The 21,243-nt window shown below is 44.3% G+C and overlaps 1 protein-coding gene across 4 annotated transcripts in view; it reads left to right on the top strand.

The window, feature by feature from the left end:
• The window catches only part of RASA3 (RAS p21 protein activator 3), a 197,384-nt gene that overhangs the window by 97,899 nt on the left and 78,242 nt on the right, over positions 1-21,243 (top strand). For all 4 annotated transcript variants that reach the window (XM_039542281.1, XM_039542294.1, XM_039542303.1 and 1 more), the window contains one exon: positions 6,287-6,381. In XM_039542281.1, coding sequence (XP_039398215.1) covers positions 6,287-6,381 — 95 coding nt within the window. The remainder of the gene's footprint in view (positions 1-6,286; positions 6,382-21,243) is intronic.

The raw sequence follows: 21,243 nt of genomic DNA, 5'->3' as shown, positions 1-21,243 counted from the left end.
TCAGACTACTGTTTTACTAATCTATCCCATGAGTGGGAATATACAGAGAACGCTTGAAAGAGAACTGAAGGTTACTTACCTGTAACTGAGGTTCTTAGAAACAGACTCCTGCCTGCCTCTCCCTGCTACCTCAGACTCCTACTTACTAAAAGGATTTGGGGTTGTATGGGAAGGAACTGAAGATCCTCACTCTCGGACGCTCAGTGTTCACTGAAGGGACGGGCGAGGGAGGCGTGTGAGTGCTCCAATGGCTAGAATTCTACCATTTAGGCTGTACCAATCAGAGCATCCCATGAGTGTGAATATGCAGAGTCCATCTCAAAGAACCTCAGTTACAGATAAGTAACCTTCATTTAATTCACAGTTAGTTTTGAGTATGTTGGGTATTCCCTTCCACTTTGGTGGAAATATTAAATGAGAGAAATAACGAATGCAAAAAAGGCAGATAATGGCAGTAAATTGTAGCAGAAAGCTTCTCCCTTAACCTAGCCAAATCCTGAAAAGAATGACTGAAGAAAAACATCTCCACTTTAGGCCCCCAGCTGGTATTCTCATGGGAGTGTAATGAGCAGCTCAGGATGCAGACCTGTGACCTTGAGTGTACAGATCAGTTAAAAACAGGAAACATGCCACCTCATCAGATCATTTAGCACAACACTAAGATAATAGTTAATCCTGTATACCCTTCATGTGACCGATACACAATTATTTATCCTCTGCTTCAATCAAAAGTGTAGGGAAAATGATGACAAGATTCTATTTATTCTGGAAACTTATACCCCTAACTCTAATGTGAAGACTCTTATTTGAAGCAAGTTTTTTTCTTTTTGCTAAGTGTTTGCACATACACATGCTGGAACCTGGACATAACAAAATCTTGTGTATAATGAAGTGCTTTTTGAGGTGGGGAGAATGACTTCACTGTGGGCCAAATCCTGGCCCTATCCTACATGAGAAAGGAGCTCTTACTCCCAGATAGAACCTCTCTGTGCTCTCTGATTGACTGGTGGGTTAGGCTGGTATGGTAGGGGGCAAGGAGGTGGTGCTTAGATTTTGTGTTCAGGTAAGCTGTTACCTGGAGGGGCAAGGAACTCATGCAAATAAACCTAACTTGGTTCTGTGAAGATCCTTCCTCTCTGCTGTGCAGTCCCGACATTGATTACTGCTACTTTGGGCCTTCATGGCCTCTGCAAAGCTGCCTGTGGTGGGTGTGAAACATACCATTTGTAACTCAGGGAGTTCTGGCAGGCTGCGTCCTTCCCTCCACCCCACTCCCCACTGCTTAGTCTGGTGGAGGAGCTGTGGCAAAGTGAAGCCAATTAAAGGCAAATAAATTTTGTTAACTCTAATTTTGGTGTATCCTAATATGAATCCTCTGCTTCAGGCAGGCCCCATAACTCCTGAAGAGTTCTGTCCAATCCAGTGGAATGGAGGTGGAGTTTCTCTCTCCATCTGTGTTGACATGTTTGCTGAACAGCTGTGCCTTTCTCAGATGAATACTTTCAAAGCTGAGGGGATGCAAATCTTTAGAATTGTTACGGTTTGGTACTGAGGAAACCCACAGAGTCCTCATTTTGAAATCCTCATTGTGACATTTGAATTCCACTAGAGGTTTGCTCTTGACTTGAAGGAAGACAAAAAAAGAATCATATGCTAAACCAAACATATTATTAGGTAAGCAGCGGGAAGTTTTATCTAGAGCAATAAATCCCTACTAGGAGAAATCAAGATTATAGGAGGAGAGAACTAATTCTGCCTTTATTATGCACTGGACAGAAGTAGCTTATGGGAAGTAGAAAGATGTGACTGTCATCCACTAGACACATAAGGGAGTAATAAAATAGTGAACAAATATAAATATAGCCACCATACAAATAAAGGAAACAGATACCTGAGTTACACAACAATAGTCTTTAAGAAATCAGCTCATAAATTAGAATTAGCTGGACATATAAATTGCTGTACAGTCTGTTCAATTACATTTACACTTAGAAATTTATACTTACAAGAAGGAAAATGGGTATAGTTTGTTTGGATTATATACAGAATATATTAATAACCAAAAATTATGGTGAAACAGAGTTTACGTCACTGACACACAACCGCAAGAGCAAGGGAATGAAAAGTTGTGCTACCTAACAATACCTACGCTCTACTTCTCCACTCTCAGGCCCACAACTTACCCATTCCCACAGTCTTAACGCTGTCTCTTCAACTTCTCATTTTTTTGCACGCCCTTTTACCAAAGTACCCAACACTAATAGTTGTTCATGTTTGGGATAGCAGTTTCTTGTATTTGGCAAAGGAAATTCTGAAAGTCTGGAACCTCTAATGAGGGAAAAGTTACGATTGTGGCGTGTGGTCTGAGGTGTGTTGAATTAATGTAAATGGAATAAATGGGCCCAAAGGAGTCAAAGGTATTAACATTAACAATCTTTCCAGTTTTAAACAAAGCACAGGGTTCCACATACAGACACCTCAGCTTGCTTAGGAGATGGCAAACACCATTACAAATCCTTTTAAGCTTTTATTAAAGATACAGAAAAAGGAAGGAAAACAATTAAAGCATTTGAACTGTAAAGTATGAAGTAAAACTTTCATGTTAACAATATCCCTTCAGCTGTAGAGAATATTTAGAAGGAAAGAAACCCTGCTTAACTGGCTCTTAGATGGGGAAGAGATAAAGTTAGTTAGGATGGGCTGGAGCTGTTGCTGAATTCTGTTCCTGTTTTCTAAATGACACAACAAGACAAATAGACACAAGGGGAGAGAAAAGAATAACAAAGACAGAAAATGTAGCCTCTGTGTTTGTTGCTAACTGTCCCTTGCAACCTCACTTCTGGAAAAACATAGGCACAGTGCCTCAATTGCATTTGTGTCTGCAGCAAAGCAGCACTGTTCAGTTTACTGATCAAAACAGTTGTACCTCCATATTAACCCACTTGGTGCTGGATGAATGAATCTATGGTCCAAAAATATTTATACTGTAGTTACATACTATAGTCCTGATCCTGCAATTGGATCTGTGCAGGCTGGGCCTTCTGGAGCTCAAAAGAAGTTGTCTGAACTCTGCACAGATCCAGTTGGAGAATTAGGGTCTGTATAATGTGTTGGCATTTGTGCTGTTAATATTCTGATGTAAACTAAATTGCCCGAGAGCTTTCTGTGGGAAAGTTCCATGAAATGAAGGTGACTATGAATGGAATTGGCTGATGAAAGCATGCCAAGGACATTGCTTGTGAGGTAATTGTTGCATGCAGAGTCTGACTAGAGAATTTCTACACTGGATTAGAAGAGTATCATAAGCGAAAGTGAAAAAACAATTTCAAATGAGAATCCAAAGTAGTTTTTGGGAGTTCACATGTGGATTTACTGTATTCACATGCTCATTAGAGAAGCCAGTTTGCCAAGGTGCTGCCGGTTTGACCATAACAATTGAAGCCTAGAAAGTACATATCCATAATTTCTTTACAAATACATTCTCAATAACGTAACTTCACCAGTTATCTGTTCCCCATAAATAATTCAAATATCTGCTATCTTACGCTGTAGGTTTGTGTAATTTAATGATTGGCGTCCTGAGAAGTGAGAGTCATTAACTCTGCACATCCAATAAAAATACTGTAATGAACTTGCTGGCTCATTATTTGGCACTATGTTAATCCCCAATTTAACATCCAGTCAGTAGAGGGGTCTGACAGGGGTTCTCAAACTCGGGGTCGGAGGTTATTGCATGGGAGATAGTGAGCTGTCAGCCTCCATCCCCAAACCCCGCTTTGCCTCCAGTATTTTAGAATATTGTTAAATAAAGTGTTTTTAATTTAGAAGGGGGGTTGCACTCATAGGTTTGCTGTGTGAAAGGGGTCACCAATACAAAAGTTTGATAAACACTGATCTAAGGACAGGAAGGGGAAGTGTTGAGCTGAGGTCAGAGGAGTTCACGAATGAGTCAGAGGCTGCACAGAATTAGCTAGGAGCAGAAGGCCAAAGGCAGGAATCTGGGGGAGCCTGGTTGTGGAGAGAGGGCAAGGCACCAGGGGCAGCATATGGCTCCTCCATTTGAGTAGTCTGCTGGCAAAAAGACCGTGGCCCTGCCCCCACTCAGACTCCTCCCATGAAGCCCTGCCCATACTCCACCTCTGCGCCCCGCTCAGCTCCCTTCCTGAGGCCCCCAATGCTCACACCTCTGCGCCCCCTCCCGTACCCGCTGGCTGGCAGGCTGCTCACCACTCGTGTGTGCCTCTTCACCCCCTCCCACAAGGCCCCCGTGTAGGCGGAATGAGGACAGGAAGAGGCAGAGCCTTAGGAGAAGAGCAGGAGCGGGACCCTGGCCAGGATGGCCACCCTTTCAGTGGTGGCATGCTCCAAAGGCGGTATGCTGGCTGTTTGGGGAGGCCCCTGGCCTCTTACACCTGCCGCCTATGCAAGGCACTTTAGGAACTGGGGCTAAAAGGGTGAGAGCTGGCACGGGAAGAAGCTTGTTGGTGATGAGGGCCAGTGGTAGCTGTAACTCATAGCTACATGGGAGCAGCTAGAAAACGGGGGAACACTGTGTGGAAGGGTCTGAACGCAACTGAGAAAAGGGCTGAAGGCTGGTCAGGGGATACTTCAAAACATGAATTATAAAACTTACTTAAATGCTCATTCAGGTTTTCTTGTAAGAAATCAAGCTAGAGTGTGCCAACAAGATAAGTGATTTGAGTTCATGAGTTTGTTTATTCTGTGCTTTGGAAATATTGTCTATAGAGCCTTGGGCTTTAGTTTATATGCAATAGGAATATCACTGACCCTTTGCCAAGTCATGATAGATTTGGAAGCCTTGCAGGTAGGTTTCCCGTGGGAAGATAAATCAGTGACAGGGCATTTTTCTAAGTGTGTTTTTTATTTTTTTTACAAACTGTACACAAATCCTGATTCCTTGAACAAACTGCACACAGGCAACTCCCTTTTGCAGAAACTTCCGCTACAACACCACTGCCCTTTCACCACGAGGCAGCTGTCTTGCGTCTCTCTCTCAACTTAAAACACTTTGTTCACTGTGCCTCCATCAGTCAGTCCTTGGGAAACTATCTAGTCCAGATCTGCTCTCTGAGAATCACAAGGTCTTCTGGGGCTGGCTATCAATCCTCCTTTTGTACAACTGCTCTGTAAACACACACACACAAAAAACCTCTTCCAAAAAGGTTTTACCGCCCATAAGAGAGTACTTGACACAACCCTCTTTATGTCCATCTGGATGAGGTGAAAGTTTCAGCCATAGGCCCAGATTTTTAAAAGTGTTTTGGCAGTGCTGCACTCAGTGTTTCAATGCCTAACTGATTTAGGAGCCCAAATCTCACTTTCAGATAGGATTTAGGCATGTGCAGCAATCCTTAAAACCTTTAAAAATCTGGGTCTTAGTGCTCATATGTCAATTCAAAACACACATGGAATTAGAGCCTGTTATTTTAGTTAGGTCATATAAGCTTTAGTGGGAGTTAAAATGTAAGGGTAGCACTAGCATGTATTTTCTTTTATGTAAATTTAGAAGTAGTGTGTACATGCGAATAATGATTCTTGTCCTCAAGTGGATGGCTCTTTATTAGTAGAATGAAAGGTCTTTGCAAACTTTACGCCTCCAAACTTCTTGTGAGTAAGGTAGCTGTATCTTAACCAATTTTTAGGTTGTAAAATGACAGTCTATGTGTAAAGTTCAGAGTCACACAGCCAGCTAGTGCAGAGTTGGAATTAAAATCTAGGGGTCATGACTTGGTGTCCCCTGCTTCAACAGTGCTTTCTGCTAAAAAAAAAAATTAATAAAATAAAAAAATAAAGTAAAATGCATGTATTATAGCCATGTCCACTAGCCTAGTTGTATGTCCAAACCTACCACAATGCCTTGAACTTTCCATTGGGATTATTGGGGAGTTCTGCCTTTAAAATGAAAATGGCAGGACAATGACAGTAGGTTTTCAAGGTTCTGACAGATGTTTATTGTATAGCGTCATGGTATTTTACTGTAAACCCGGTCATAACAGATTTATTCTGTACAGTACTCCGACTTGTTAAATGAGTATGCTGTAAGGAATTTCAAAGTCTTTCATGATGCGAAGTAGAAAAAGCCTCTTGCCATAAAGAAAATGAATGCATTGTCTAATGCTTTCATAGCCCGATAGCACTGATTGTGGGGAATAGTCATTAGATCACTGGTTTGAAAAAACTGTTTACTTTGAAGTCCTATTGAAATGAATCTGTGTGTAACAATAATACATTTTAAACAATGCTTCTTGATTTATTTGGTTTCCAGGAAAAGTAGCTATACAGAAGGAAGATCTGCAGAAGTACCATAACAGAGACACCTGGTTTCAGCTACAGCATGTTGATGCTGATTCAGAAGTACAGGTGAGATTTCTCCCTTGTCAAGGTATTTTATAATGCCCCCATTGCAACTTCTAGGGCCATCTAATTACAGAAAATAAGATGGCATAGATATGGAAGTGTCATTAAAGACTACAGTTGAGGTTACATTGATATTTGTAATTAAAGAGTGTGTGTGTGTGGATTTTTTTTTTTAAACTGGTGATATCAGGTGAAATTTTGGTCTATTGAAGTTAATTTTTTGTATTGATTTAATTGATTTCAACCTAGACTTTTGTAATTTACCATATGGTTAAAGCTACATAAACTATAGGGATAGTGTGAAATAGGATGGCTAGCTACAAAATACTAAATATCCTGAAGGTCTTGCAGATAACTGTTCAGTCTTAAAGGGACACTGTCAACTTGAAAATAAGGGTTACAAGCGCCACCTAAAATTATTATTATTATTATTACACAAAACACTGTGTGAAAAGAACATTATTAAGCTTGCAAATTCAAACTCTCAAAAGTTAGGAAGAACCAGAATTAAGACTGCCTGTGCTGGGTCTTAGAAAGGTGGCAACCTTAATAATAGGTGGTTCTGTCAGCCTTGCCTTTAATAAATGGAAGGTTATCAAGAAAAAAAAAGTGTCTATTTTCAGCTTACTTTGTGCATTTGACAGCTTTCCACATGTTGTCAGTTGCACTGATTTCCTATTTAGTCAAACTCTCTGTTGCCTGGGAAAACTCTTAATGTCAACAAGGAGCAGAAAATACAGTATAAAATAATGTATTGAGAAGTTTGTATGGGGAGGAGGGAAGCATGCTATTTAGAGAATGCTCTATCAGAAACTTGCCACTGCTTGCATCCGAAGAAGTGGGTATTCACCCACGAAAGCTCATGCTGCAAAATGTCTGTTAGTCTATAAGGTGCCACAGGACTCTTTGCTGCTTCTATCAGAAACTGGAATCTTATAAAATTTTAAAAAAGAAACAAGAATCAAGTTATTCCTCTAACTTCTTTGATAGCCAGGCACCTGTAGGTTTCAGGGACACCTTTCTAATGGCTTCTTTTTGTGTCTACAAGGCCTCTTTTGAACCAGATTCCATTTTTAAAACAACAAATATTTTCCTTAAATAAGAATTGAATATTGTAGGTCACCTTCAAACAATGAATATTAGCGTAGGAGCCCCCAGACACTGCGGTCTGAGTACAGTGCAGTGTTTTCCTATGCATGGAATGGGGAAGTGCTACTCAGATACCACAGTGTGGTATCGCTTTTGTCATATATTGGCTTTTTGATCTGCATGTGAGTGTGTGCGTGCACACGGTGTACAGGAAAATGAATATGTATACTGTATATAAGACATACTCTGTAGACATGTGTTTTAGGTTTACTATGCAGTGAAGCATACTTATACTGTACTTTAAAATATATGTAGTTTTGCTTATTCCAAAAAACCAAAGTTGGGTAACCAACCGTTATGAACATGATATGAAGGCATTGTCGTAATTGCTGTTCCAGTTCAGTCTGTAATGCTCTCTGGTAAAATATCGATCCTTTGTGTGTCTACATCACAGAAAGGCTTTTAAGGGCATTGAAATCTATTTTGTTAACTCTCACTTCTCTCTTCTTCTTCTTCTCACCTAGAAGGCTCTTGTGGCAGTAGTTTTAAAACAATTGATTGTATTAGTGTTTATTTCCTGCAGGATATGAAAACTTTCCCTTATAATTTATCAGCTGAAGTGAGCCAATATTTGCACAGTACTCAACTATGTTGATTTTGGTCTAATACTGACACGTAGTTTGCCTGGGGGAGCTATATTAGACCAAGAAGACTCTCTAGGAGAACACTGATAATTTGTTACTGAAGTTCTGAGCTAATAAAGCAAAGATTTGTGAAATATTCTAGTTTGAGGATACTGAGAGCATAATATTAGCTGGAAAGCATGTACTGTTTGTGATTTTTTTGTACTGCTTATCACTTCCTCTGTGTCTTTATTAAAAAAAATGGTTAAAAGCTGTTTCTGGCTTCTGTGATAGGCAATTATTACAACTAGCAGCAATATGAATAGCATTTGGACAATTTTACCCTGTTGCTTAAACTTCTCATGTAAGGTTTGTTAGAATATATCACAAGAGATTTTTATGTTCCCCATTATAATGGTGGGTAGACTTGGAAATACTCTGTGAGGACTGCTATGTAAGGAGAAGGTAGTCCAACAAAAGGAGTAAAACAAAGGCTGATTTGTACTTGTGGTAGGTGTCTCAGCTGTACCTTTTCTTGGAAAATTAATTTTATACATTTGTTAGGGGAGAAGATGAAGTATGGAATATGTTTAACAAAACTGGGGAAAAGTATGTGTAAAATGTTTAATCAATTCATTTTCCTTTGTGTGTCTCTTCAAAACTGTTCTAGAAAGTGGCTGATAATTATTCACACTGAAGTGTGCAAAAAAACCCTGCAAACAAGAAGCCCCTTTAGTGTGCGAACTAGCACTTAAATATTCTGGCGGTGGTCCCCAGAGCCATAAAATGTAGTGGATTAAGCACAGAGCTGGGTGCCAAGAACTCCTGTGTCCTAGTCCCACCTCTGTCAGTCAGTGGCCTTAACACTTTTTCCAATTTTATATAGCAAAGTTAGTGGATGCTGCTTAAGAGTTTGGTCTACATGACTTGCCTAGGTAGTCCTGTTGCCTAATAGATTAGGGTTAAGACTTGTGGAAATATTTGCCTAATTAATTCATGGTGGAGCTGGGTACTAACTTGTGTTTCTTAAGTGCTCCTTCATAAATTCAGAGTACTAAAGTAAACCAGTGGAAATAAACTCCAGAGTTGTCTTTGTCCCTGGACAATGGACATCTAATCATGCTAGTACTGCAGCTTTCAACCCAGATCATTATGAGGATCTGTTGAGTGACCTGGCGGGGTGAGCAGAATTGCACTGAGATAACTTAGCTCACTTCTCTCAGAGCCATGATGGTGGGCAGTTGCTCTTCCTTGAGAGAGCTCAATTATGGAGTCCTTGAAGACCCAATTTTCTTTTTTCCTATTAAACATCTATTCCTAATCCTTACCTTTAGGGGGAATATGTGGGACATTATGAACTCCAGTGTGGGAAATAGCTAGCTTCACATCTAGTGTAGACAGTGTGATAATCCCCGTATCTCCGTGCCTGAGAGCAGCAACAGGATGAAGAAAAGTTATGTGAAACAATACATAGGCAAGACTGTATTAATGTTAGTAAGAAGGAAACATTCCAAAGCTATACCAGCGCCCTCAATTGAGGGTTGCTGAATTCCATTTGTCATGGTGACACGCAGTTGTGGGGTTCTGCTGGGCTCTTTGTTGTGCCTGAATAGCCAGATAATGACAGTGGTCGGGAGGCCATGCTGCTTCCTCTTGAGTCTGGACTTTGTGATGGTGCTCCATGGATTCATTGCCTCCAGAGGCTTTTGCAGTTCACTGAGCTTGGGACTGAAGGTGATATCCACCAAGAAGCAACAGCCGACACAAAATGCAGCAGTCCATCTAATAAACAACCACTGTCTGATCAGCACATCACTGCTGCTCTGCTTCATGCACTGGTTCTGTCTTCTGGATGAAAAAGCTAGGCCATCATTCTCTGAAAAACTGTTTCTCTGCAGTCTGTTACAATAGCTGGGGATTGTGGAGCTAGCAATGCATAGGGTGTAGTGTGCATGAGCCTGACATTTAGCATGTCCTTCCAAAAATCACAGAGGGCGCAACCAGAATTTTCCTAAGGAGGGGCCCAGGTTACCTACCAAGTAACAGGTCTCTACAAAAGGTGTATGGGATTAAAAGTCTATATTAGTACATGTTACGCAGAATATTAAAGTACAAAATCTAGGTGTCGGGGTGTGAGTGAGGATGTCAATCACATTCTCTACTGAGAGAGGCTGACTGCGATGCACTGCTAATAGTGCTAATCCAGTGAGCTGATTTTCTTCCACAGTTTCTGAAATAGCTCTGATAGCCTCAATTATGTTTTAACATTAAACAGAAGCACATCCCAAATCGGAGCTGGCAATGTGCTATTCTGTATTATTTTTTTGTCCCTGTCTTCACAATACTGCACGTGTGACAGTCTCTCCAATATCTATCTCTCAAGGAAGCTGCTAGTCTGTGTAAAACAAAATATTTTAAATTTGCATGTGCAAATAATTGCTTCTTCGCGTGGTGGTCCCTCTGTGGATTCCAAATGTGGTATGCATGCGCACCAGGCACCGGAGCCAGAACTGTTCATAGTAATGTCTGTTGAACTGCACGTGTGTTATGCATCAACTGTGTGGTGCATCCAAGGCTTTAAGAGGCTGTGTGGGTCAACGCCACTCTAGTTCCTTCTTACCACCACGTGGCCAGAGTTGGAACCCCGGTTCCCCGGTGCTCTTAGCTTGCTAAGAGAACTATTCTGCTCTCGTTGTCTGTACATAGTTTTTTTTCTCTAGTTGTATATAGTTGTCCGTTAATTCTTAGTTAGACAGGTTATCTTTGTCGGACTTCTCCCCTTGCAGGGATTCCTTCCCCAGCCCGAGGACTATGCCCAGGCAAGCTGGCTTCAAATACTGTCCCTTGTTCCCACGCTCCTCCTCTGTGATTGACGAGCACCAATGTTGTCTCTACTGCTTGGGTAAAGCCCATATTGCCTCCCACAGCTCCATCTGCCACTCCTTTCCGGCTTGAACTCGTGAAGCCAGGGAACTGGCTCTGCAGGTTCCTTATGGAGGAGGCAATTTGCCCATGTGCACAACTGTATCCAGAGCCCGTGGATCCGACGGCCCAATGCTCCGCACCAGCGGTGCGCACCTATCTTGGTCTTTCCCAGCTGGCAGAGACGGCACCACCACAACTGACCAAGACCCATTGTGCTCATAAAACGCACAACCATGAGCATAAAGGTGGTTCACCGACGAGGACTGCCTCTAAACACAGCATTGCCTCCCTGAGCTGTGCTTGGTCACATGAGAAGTCATGCATTGATCCGGACGCTCCAGCATCGAAGAAATCCCGCTCAGACCATAAGTCGAAGCACAGTGCTCCATCGGTCCTGCCACTGGCTGCAGTGACTGGTCCACCACCATCCACTCTGGCGCCGTCCACTACTCCAGGACTGTCTGGACTTGCACATCCGATCCCACATACACTGGAATGCCAGTCCCCTGTCACGCTGACGGCTGAACTATTGTTACCGTATGATGGCTCCCCTCCAAGTTACGGGCCTCCGCCCGCTCCCAGACTGCTGTCTCCCACGGATGAACCACTTATGCTTCAGCCTCCTGTTCCGCTCTGCCTCTCTGCACTAGGCCCTTGCACGGAGGAAACTCTCTTGCTCCTGGACTGTCCACCTTCGGTTCACCCCACACCGCCAGCTCCAGCTATCCCGACGGCTCTGCCCCCCTGGACACCTCTTCTGCTTCTGAGTGGTCCTCTGAACTAGATTCTACCTTCTTGCACGCATGGTCGTATAGTCCCGAGCCACGGCACCATCCATATCAACCACTCTACACCCTGTCGGTTGACCTGTGGTACCACTACCTCCGGGCACTGCCGATACCCAGCAAACCCTGTGCTTGGCCCTACTGGGCACTTGGGACCCCTACTGTGACTGTGGGGAACATCCATGCCCTCACAACCAGCCGTTCCCTACACACAACATTCCTCCCTCCATCTGTGTGGAGCCTTGGAACATTCCGGCACTGGCAGTACCATCAGACCCTCCAGTCCCTACTTGCACCGCCTCCTCCCCAGATGATGTGCTTATTCTGCCCTCCTGCCCCCACCCCCAATGACCATCTCCTTCATTGCATGGCTATGGCCCTCAACCTGACTGTGGAGGACATACAGGACCCCCAGAACCAGTTCCTGGACAAACTGCAACCCCACGGACCTTCCTGCAGCACCCTGCCCATTCATGAGGCCATTTTACAACCAACCCAAACAGTCTGGCACACCCTGGCTTCTTGTGCCCCTACTCCCAAGTGGACAGAATGTCATTATTTGGTCCCCTCCAAAAGGACTGGCTTTCTTTTTACTCACCGCTTGTTGGGGAAAGTTCACTGGCACCGAAGACGACCAGGGGCACCCAAGACTCACCACTGGACTGGAACTTTGCTCAGGACTCCTGAACTCTGTGTGCAGACACACTGCTCAGTGTCTGCCCTTCCAGACTGTGCTACCACTGGGCCTGTGGGGCCTTGACTTGGATGCAGCCCTGTTCTACTGCTCCCCCTATATTTCCCCTTGTTGTTTTTCTCCTCTCATCCCTCTGTAAATAAATATTTCCCTTTCCTATATCCACTGTACTTTTCCTGTGGGTGGGTGTGTTCACTCTGGGGGGGTTGGAAGGGATTTCTCCTGCTGCATTCCTGGGCGCACTCGCTCTTGGCCAGAGCTGCCTGCAGAGCAGACTCCATGTTGGCCACGAGGGCGCTAAAGTTACACTTTGAACAGTTCCGGCGCATGGCACACATGCGTACCCACATTTGGAATCCGGATAGGGATTACAAATATCGAAGAACCTCCAGTTACAGTAGGTAACCTTCTCTTACATATGCAAATTAGATTGCTTGGATTAAGGTTTTATGGCTCTGATTTATGAGATAAGGGTCTTCAGGCTTCTGGGGTGGAAGTTGAGGATAGCAAAGGCTAGTAAACTGATTTTTAAAAAGATTGTGTATAATGGTATTGTTCAAATGATATATAGAATTATCTGCTGTGTTAGACATTGCTAGTTTAAAATATAATGAGCCCATTGTGCAGCATCTGCATTCATTATGCTCAACTCCTCTCTTTGCTAGGTGCATGTAAATAAGTTCAGCAAAGTTAATCATTGGCAAGTTTCAAAATGCCTGCATGTGCAATATATTGTAACCACAGGCTATTAGAAAAAGAAGAAGCTGTTTCCAGTTTTATATTAACTTTCTTTCCACCACACCGGAAATAAATGGGTGTGACCCTTTCATCTCTCAAAAGTGACTTTCAGTTTTCTCTCTTTTAGTTGTTTTGAAGAGATAAGAAATATATTTTGATGCAGTTGCAGGATCTCTGAGTTATATGCTCACCAAGTTTAAACTTCACAGAACTAGATTGTGTAAGAGAACCAGGGAAGTAGAACCAGTTAGTGACCAGATCCTTCATTGTGACAAGACTTCGGTCTGTCCAGATTTGCACTCAAACTTGTAAGCACTGAACAGCAAGACTATAGATCTTTTCTTTTTTAATTTTTTTTCTGGTTTATTTTTTACTTTTTACAAGCTAGACTGAAGCATGGTGTGTAATGAGGAGCACCTGTTGATAAGAAATTTCCATTGTTTCAAAATAGTATACTTGAATTTTATGTCTGAAGAATGCTCTGTCTTGGAAATGAAAACCAGATGCTAAAGTCCTCATTACGTACTTGTTCTTTATCCTAGGGAGAGCCCCTTCCTAACTGCCCACCAGTGCTGTTGTGAGGGGAGTCCAAGCTTCTGATGCTCTGGAATCCCAGGGTGTTTGAAGCTTCTGGAGCCTGAATGGAGTCCAGTCACTGCCCTAATCTTGGGGTCTCTAGGCACACTCAGAGTGCAGACCCTGGCACCTCATCCAAGTGTCGGAACCTCCTGTCCAGACGCCAGCCTGTCTGGATGCAGCGCTTGACCCTTCAGATTCCCTGCTACTTAAACATGCCCCTCTCCCAGAGCTCCACCCAAGAGTGTGGAGCTTCTGGTTACAATTTAACTCTCTCCATGGGGCACACAGTAGTTGTGAAGCAGTCAAAACACACACTTTACCCAGTCTTAACACCTTCACGCTCTTAAGTACAGATCATACACAACAATAACGATCTGAAACTGTAACATCCCTCATTTTCTATCTCACTCTTTCCTTGTGAGCTCTTGGGGAACCATCTTGAGTCCAGACAGGTAGGGAGGCAGGGTGTCACATGGTGAATGGTCTCTCCCTCTTGTACTAGAGAAAATGGACCCCCAGAGCAGACTAACCTCTGCCCTTTTAAAATCTTTAGTCCTGATGTGCCATTTACTCCACATGAGCACAAACTCTGTCAGTTGACTTTGTTGCCATGTGGACTTCCCCCTGCTTACCCTGTTCTTCTGGGCAAGGACCAATCTTTTGTCTACAGTGAATAGATTTCCAACGATTGGGTGTTCGAGTCATTATTGTTCTTTTGCCACCAGCCATGGAGACCAGAGAGAGAGAGTAGGCAAAAGTCTGCATATTCAAAATGGAGTTTGCAGCCTGACAGGCGCAAAGGTTCATAATCTTGCACTGATTTCATACATTGTATAGACATATGCCCAATTCATCACGGTACCATGTAAAAATATTTAACTAAAAGGAAAACACATCCATTGGCAGGATCTGAATGTGTTGAGGTGCCATTCCTCTTCTTTAAGAGAAACAGGAAAGCTAACATTGTGCCATTTGAAGATGTTTTGCAGTGTCTTAGCAATTGGGAAACATCTGATTCTTATCTATTAAATTGTGCATTTGGAGACCAACCAGACCTCTGCAAGATGCCCAGCATCTCTAATTCTATAATGAAGTGTGTTACAGTTTGTGTGCCTGCACCCTCAACAGGCTGAATTTGTTATGTTACAGACCTGTTGTATATGATGTAGGCCATATAGTAAGATCTCGTGTGCATCCCAAATCAGGCCCCAATATTTTATTTTGTTGGTGCTGCTCAGCCGTAAGTTCAGTTATGAAATAGCTAGGGACTGGAAGCGGAGTCTTCATCTAATCAAATGACCCATCCAAAACAGACTATTAGCTCAGGCTGGTGAGCTCCAACAGGAGAAAATGTTTGGCTACGGTTGCGCACCTGGTTGTGGTAAACTGTAATCCAGTTTCAAACCCTCTGGTGGCGGTGGCAGTGCTAATTATGGGAATTCTGAAAACAAAATGGAATGTTTGATATTTGATCATTTTTCTGTCCATACCAGAGATGCTCTTTGTTTCTTTGTGAAGCTCTCATGGCTGAGTTCTGGACAAAACACTGTATCAGTGGCTCTCTTCTGGTATTCTGAATGTCAGGGAGGAGTTTGCCCCCTTTGTCTCTTCCCTAGTTTTCTGTCACTTGCACAGCTGAACTGATTTAACTGTTTTTCTCAGAAGAGGGAGCTGCATGTGGTTGACCCCTGAGCAACTCTCCACTTAACTAGTTTGTTTCCACTGCCAGGCACCGAAGTTTGGGAAAGAAGACATGCAGACAAAAATAGTTTAGATCCCTATAGTGAGCCAAGTTTCTGTGGTCAATGATATTTATAAAGTGCCTTCCATTATATTTTATTAAGTGTAAGTTTCTGCTTATAGAGAAGTAAGAACACCAGAAATTGAAGAGACAACTTGTCAGTGCAGTCTAGCCCCAAATATCTCCCTTGCCTAAAAATGAAGTATGAAGGCTTTTGGAATATTAATTAAATTGTACAATTACAGCTGAATTTCCCAAATAGCATCTGTAATAAGGCATTCAACAGATAAATTCTAAATGTGCTTTTTAAAAAAAATTCTTTAGGTTCTAATTGCTGTCACAGCACAGAATATGGTACTCTGGGACATCAAAAGTACCAGAAATTTCTCTCTGTCCAGTGAGTCTGGCCCATAATAGGGATATTAAGTAGTGCTTAACTTTAAAGGTATATTGCAAGATTCTGGAAACCTGTCAATATTTTATATTCCAAGAGGGTAAACTGCATGCCTTTATACTATATATTTAGGAAGGAAGGATGAGTCCAGTATTTAATTTACTAGCCAGGGAATCGAGAGACCGAGGTTCAGTTCTCGACTCCAGTGCATACTTCTTGTATTGCTTAGTCTCCCTGCACCTCAGTTTTACAAATCAGGGTAATAGTATTCCCCTACCACACAGAGGTGTTGGAGGATTACATCTATTAAAGATTGTGAGGTGTGGTTACTGTGATAATGGAGGTCATATAAGCACATAAGAGAGAGAGATTTAGAAACTTTTTCAAAACTGCTACTTACATCAATCCTTAGCCATTTGTTCTTTAACTCCAGCAGTTTCTGGGGACAGGCACATCCCAGAAAGATGTACACCAGGGTTTCAAAGCAGTCAGGAGCCAAACAATAGCACATAGCAGATTCTAAAAGCCACTTTTGGAAAGGCAAGTATGGAATAACTTGTTCTGAGTCTCCATCTCTCCTTGTGTTTGGATAGTTGAAAAGCCCCATTATTATTAAGTTTTCTCTTATAGTGAATACTCCTGGAGTATTTCGCATCACCATCACCATCCTGGTCAGGTTATTGGTAATATATCCCTACTGCTATATTCTTCTTATTCAAGCATGTAATTTCTATCCATAGAGATTCTATGGTACAGTTTGATTCATTTAAGATTTTTACCTTATTTGACGCTATGTTTTCTTTCATGTGTAGTGCCACTCCCCCACGAGCAGGGCCTATACTGTCATTCCTATATATTTTGTACACTGGTACAGTATTACTGTGTTCTACTGATTATCACAGTTCCACCAAGTTTCTGTGATGCCTGTTATACAATAGCCTCATTTAATACCAGGCACTCAAGTTCACCCATTTTAGTATTTAGATTTCTTGCATTTGTACACAAGCACTTAAAAAAATTGTCACTTTTTAGCTGTCTGCCATTATGTGAGGTAATCGCATGGGACTTTTTCATTCGACTGTTCTCTTTTCAGTTCCTACCTGTACTTTATCAACTTCCATCCTAGTAAGCAGGAAAGGATATAGAGAATCTCCGTTAATAGAGCCTTCCCTAAGGGATCTCTCTGTCCGCACCATGTGTTCACCTGCACCTGTCGGCTTTCCCTCAGCCCTTAGTTTAAAAACTGCTCTACAACCTTTTTAATTTTACATGCCAGCAATCTGGTTCCATTTTGGTTTAGGTGGAGCCCATTATTTCTGTATAGGCTCCCCTTTCCCAAAAGGCTCCTCGGTTCCTAATAAATCGAAACCCCTCTTCCCTACACCATCGTTTCATCCACACATTGAGACCCTGAAGTTCTGCCTGTCTAACTGCCCATGCACTTGGAACTGGAAACATTTCAGAGAATGGTACCATGGAGGTCCTGGACTTCAATCTCTTACCTAGCAGCCTAAATTTGGCGTCTAGGATGGATCGGCAAACTTTTTGGCCCAAGAGCCACATCTGGGTATGGAAATTGTATGGCAGGCCATGAATGCTCATGAAATTGGGGGTTGTGGTGCGGGGGATGGGGGTGAGAACTCCAGCTGAGGGTGTTGGCTCTGGGGATGAGGGGTTGGGGTTGCAGGAGGGTGCTTTGGGCTGGGACCAAGGTGCTCAGAGGGCAGGAAGGGGATCAATGCTAGGGCAGGGGGTTGGGGTGCAGAAGGGGGTCAGGGGTCCAGCTCTGGGTGGCGCTTACCTCAAGCAGCTTCCGGAAGCAGCGGCATGTCCCCTCTCTGTCTCCTATGCGGAGGCGTGGCCAGACGGCTCTTCGTGCTACCCCATCCACAGGTGCCACCCCTGCAGCTTCCATTGGCCGTGGTTCCTGGCCAGTGGGAGCTGCGGGGGTGGCACTTGGGCCAGGGACAGTGTGCGGAACCTCCTGGCTGCCCCTACACGTAGGAGCCGGAGGTGGGATATGCCGCTGCTTCCGGGAGCCATGCGGAGCCACAGCACGGAGTGGGGCAAGTCCCAGACGCTGCTCCCTGGCGGGAGCTTGAGGGCCAGATTAAAACATCTGAAGGGCTATAGTTTGCCCACCCCTGCTCTAGGATCTCTGTCCTGCCTTTCCCTATGTCATTGGTATATGTACCACGACCACTGGCTCCTCCCCAGCACTAAACATAAGCCTATCTAGGTTTCTGAAGAGATCCTCAACCTTCACTCCCAGTAGGCAATTCAGCAGGCCGTTCTCCCGGTCATCACAAACCCAGCTATCTATGTTTCTAATGATGGAATCCCCCATAACTATTGCCTCTCTCTTCCTAATAACTGGGGTTCCCTCTCAGAGAGAGGTATTCTCAGTGTGAGAGGATAGCATGATATCATCTGAAGGGAGGGAGCCAACTATGGAATCATTTCCCTCCGCTACACTTCGATGTTCTTCTCTGAGACTTCCATCCTCCTCAACAGCACAGAGGCTCTTAGACTCAGGATGAGACCACTCTACTGTATCCTGGAAAGTCTTCTCTATGTACATTGATCGGTCTCCCTGAGCTCCTCCAGTGCAGCCACTCTGGTCTCCAGAGTCCATACTCAGTCTATGAGGGCCACGAGCTCCTTCCACCAAATGCACACATATACCACCTGCCCACAAGGCAGGTAATCATGCATATTTCAGTCAGCGCAATAAACTAGATAGCCCCCACTCTGCTGCTGGACTTCTGCCTGAAGTCTTTTTATTCCTGCAGGTTGGTTTGTTGGGTTTTTTCCCTCTGTTTTATTTATTTATTTATTTATTTAGGAGGAGGGGTAATGTATTGCCCTAAGTTTAGAGCAGAGGTCAGCAACCTTTCAGAAGTGGTGTGCTGAGTCTTCATTTATTCACTCTAATTTAAGGTTTCGCATGCCAGTAATACATTTTAACTTTTTTTAGATGGTCTCTCTCTGTCTATATTATATAATTAAACTATTGTCATATGTAAAGTAAACAAGAGTTTCAAAATGTTTAAGAAGCTTCATTTAAATTTAAATTAAAATGCAGATCTTACGCCGCCGGCCCGCTCAGTCCGCTGCCGCCCTGGGGTTCCGTTTTCCTAGGCCGGCAGCAGGCTGAGTGGGACGGCGGCCAGGACCCCGGCTGACAAGGGGCCAGCGGCCAGAACCTGGGGCTGGCAGTGGGCTGAGCGGGGCCGGCAGCCAGGACCCCAGACCGGCAGTGGGCTGAGAGGCTCAGCCCACTGCCGCTCAGCCCGCGGAGGTCAGGGGTCCTGGCCCTGCCCACATAGAGTGGGTAACTACCTTCTCCCTGGTTCGAGCCCATTCTCTTCCTCTCTCTCTGCACTGAGCTGAGGGTGGGAGTGCACTGAGGACTGGGCTGGGGGTGAAGGAGCAGGCTGGGGGTTGGGGTGTAGGGTCTGGCCAGGAGCTAAAATGAAGGAGTGGGCTCAGGGGTTGGGGCAGAAGGTTTGGGTGTGGAGTGCTTACCTGGGCAGCTCCCATTTGTGTGAGGGGTGCAGGCGAGAATGTGGTGGTGGTGGTGCAGGAGCTCCCATTTGGTGCTCAGGGTGGGGGTAGGGATGCAAGAGTCAGGGCATGGGGTGTTTGGGGGCTGGGTATGTGTCAGGGTGCAGAAGTCAGGGCAGGGGGCTGGGTATGTGTGAGGGGGTGCAGGAGTCAGGGCAGAGGGCTAGGGGATGTGGGAGGTGCAGGGATCAGGGCAGAGGGCTGGGTGTGTGTGAGGGGGGTGCAGGGATCAGGGCAGGGGCTTGGTGTGGGGGGGGTAGGGCGGGGAGCGGGGTGGGACTCCTGGGCTCTGGGAAGGGGCTGGTGTCTGACGCTCGGGGGAGGAGTGCTGGGAGCGAGGACTCTGGATTTCTAGGTTTCCAGCTGGGCTCTAGTTGTTCGAGGGGGTGGGGGGCAGACAGAGACTAGGGCTCCAGACTCCTGGGTTCTGCCCTCAATGCCAGAGGAGGGCGGGGTCCAGTGACCTGGGGTGGGGAAAGAGGCACGACCCAGCTGTTGCCAGAGTCCAGCAGGTGGTGAGCCACAGCCCCGGGTCTCCAGCGCCGGGGTAGCCTGCCTGAGTCCAGGGAACAGGGCCGGCTGTGCTCGGGGCGGGTGGGCGCATGGCACAGCTGGGACCCAGGACCCTTCCCCACTTACAGGCCTCGCGGGTGCTGCAACTCCTGTGGGGCCAGGTCCCTCTTCCTGCCCCCACAGGTGGGGCCGCTCAGACTCCACGGACAGTAGGTAGCGGTATAGACACGCTAACCTGGAAACACAACCTCCCGCCGGAAGTGACGGAGGTCAGGAAAGCATGCACAAATGCCAGCGGGAGGGGCGGAGAAGAGCGGGCCGGGCAGGATTTTTAATGGCACGCTGCTGCCTGCCGGAGTGCTGGCCGCCGGCCCTGCTCAGCCCACTACCGGCCTGGGTTAAAAAACACAAACACTGTATGGGTGAAGCACTAGACAATGACTTTCTTTAGACAGGTGCTTTTCAGGCTTCAGTGGGTTGGCTCCCATTTTTCAATTAGGCATATGTCAGAGTCCTTTGTCCACAAGAGCCCAGGTGTGGGCCAGAAGTTTTTCCTGTACATCAATGATTTTTAACTCTTGCCTTGACAATCACAGTAGGTAAAAGCAAAATGCAGTTCCATGTTTGAGGTAGCTTAGACATTTTATAGATTATGCTTGACCACTGTATGTTAGGAGTCAAATTCTGTATAGCACATAATCTTAGAAAAATCCACTGGTAATTGTCCCTCTGATATTTAACTCAGAAAAATGCATGATGGTTCTGGGGATGTTTATTATGGGCTATCACCATTTCATTTCAGCTGGTAAAAGAAGCCCAAGCTAGTAGGGCTCAGCTTGGCAATATAAGATCATTTATAGGATAAGCTGTGGTTTGTGTGTTTTTTTCCCCCCTTTTTACACACTGTATTTAAAATTAAACCACAAATTTGCAACTGCTGGAAACATAAGATGCATAAGTAGCATTTATATAATTTTGGTTGCTTTACATCTGTCTTTTGATATATCTGTCTGTAGTAATTAATGGTTACATTTCCAGCTGAATTAAAATGGGCAATGAAAGGCTTTCCCTAAGTCATTTTAAAACAGTACCTTGTTCTATTTTTTGCTTTACAAGTTTATGGAATTTAGTCTGTCCTTTAGAGGAAAAAACTAAAGTTATTTAGTTCTAATAATGTAAAGTAAAATTCTGTCTTTGAATAAGTACACACAACTCCT

Source organism: Mauremys reevesii, linkage group 1 (genome assembly GCF_016161935.1).
Source record: "Mauremys reevesii isolate NIE-2019 linkage group 1, ASM1616193v1, whole genome shotgun sequence".
Lineage (NCBI taxonomy): Eukaryota > Metazoa > Chordata > Testudines > Geoemydidae > Mauremys > Mauremys reevesii.
The sequence above is the reverse complement of the archived record's forward strand: the minus strand, read 5'-3'. Positions and strand labels throughout refer to the sequence as shown.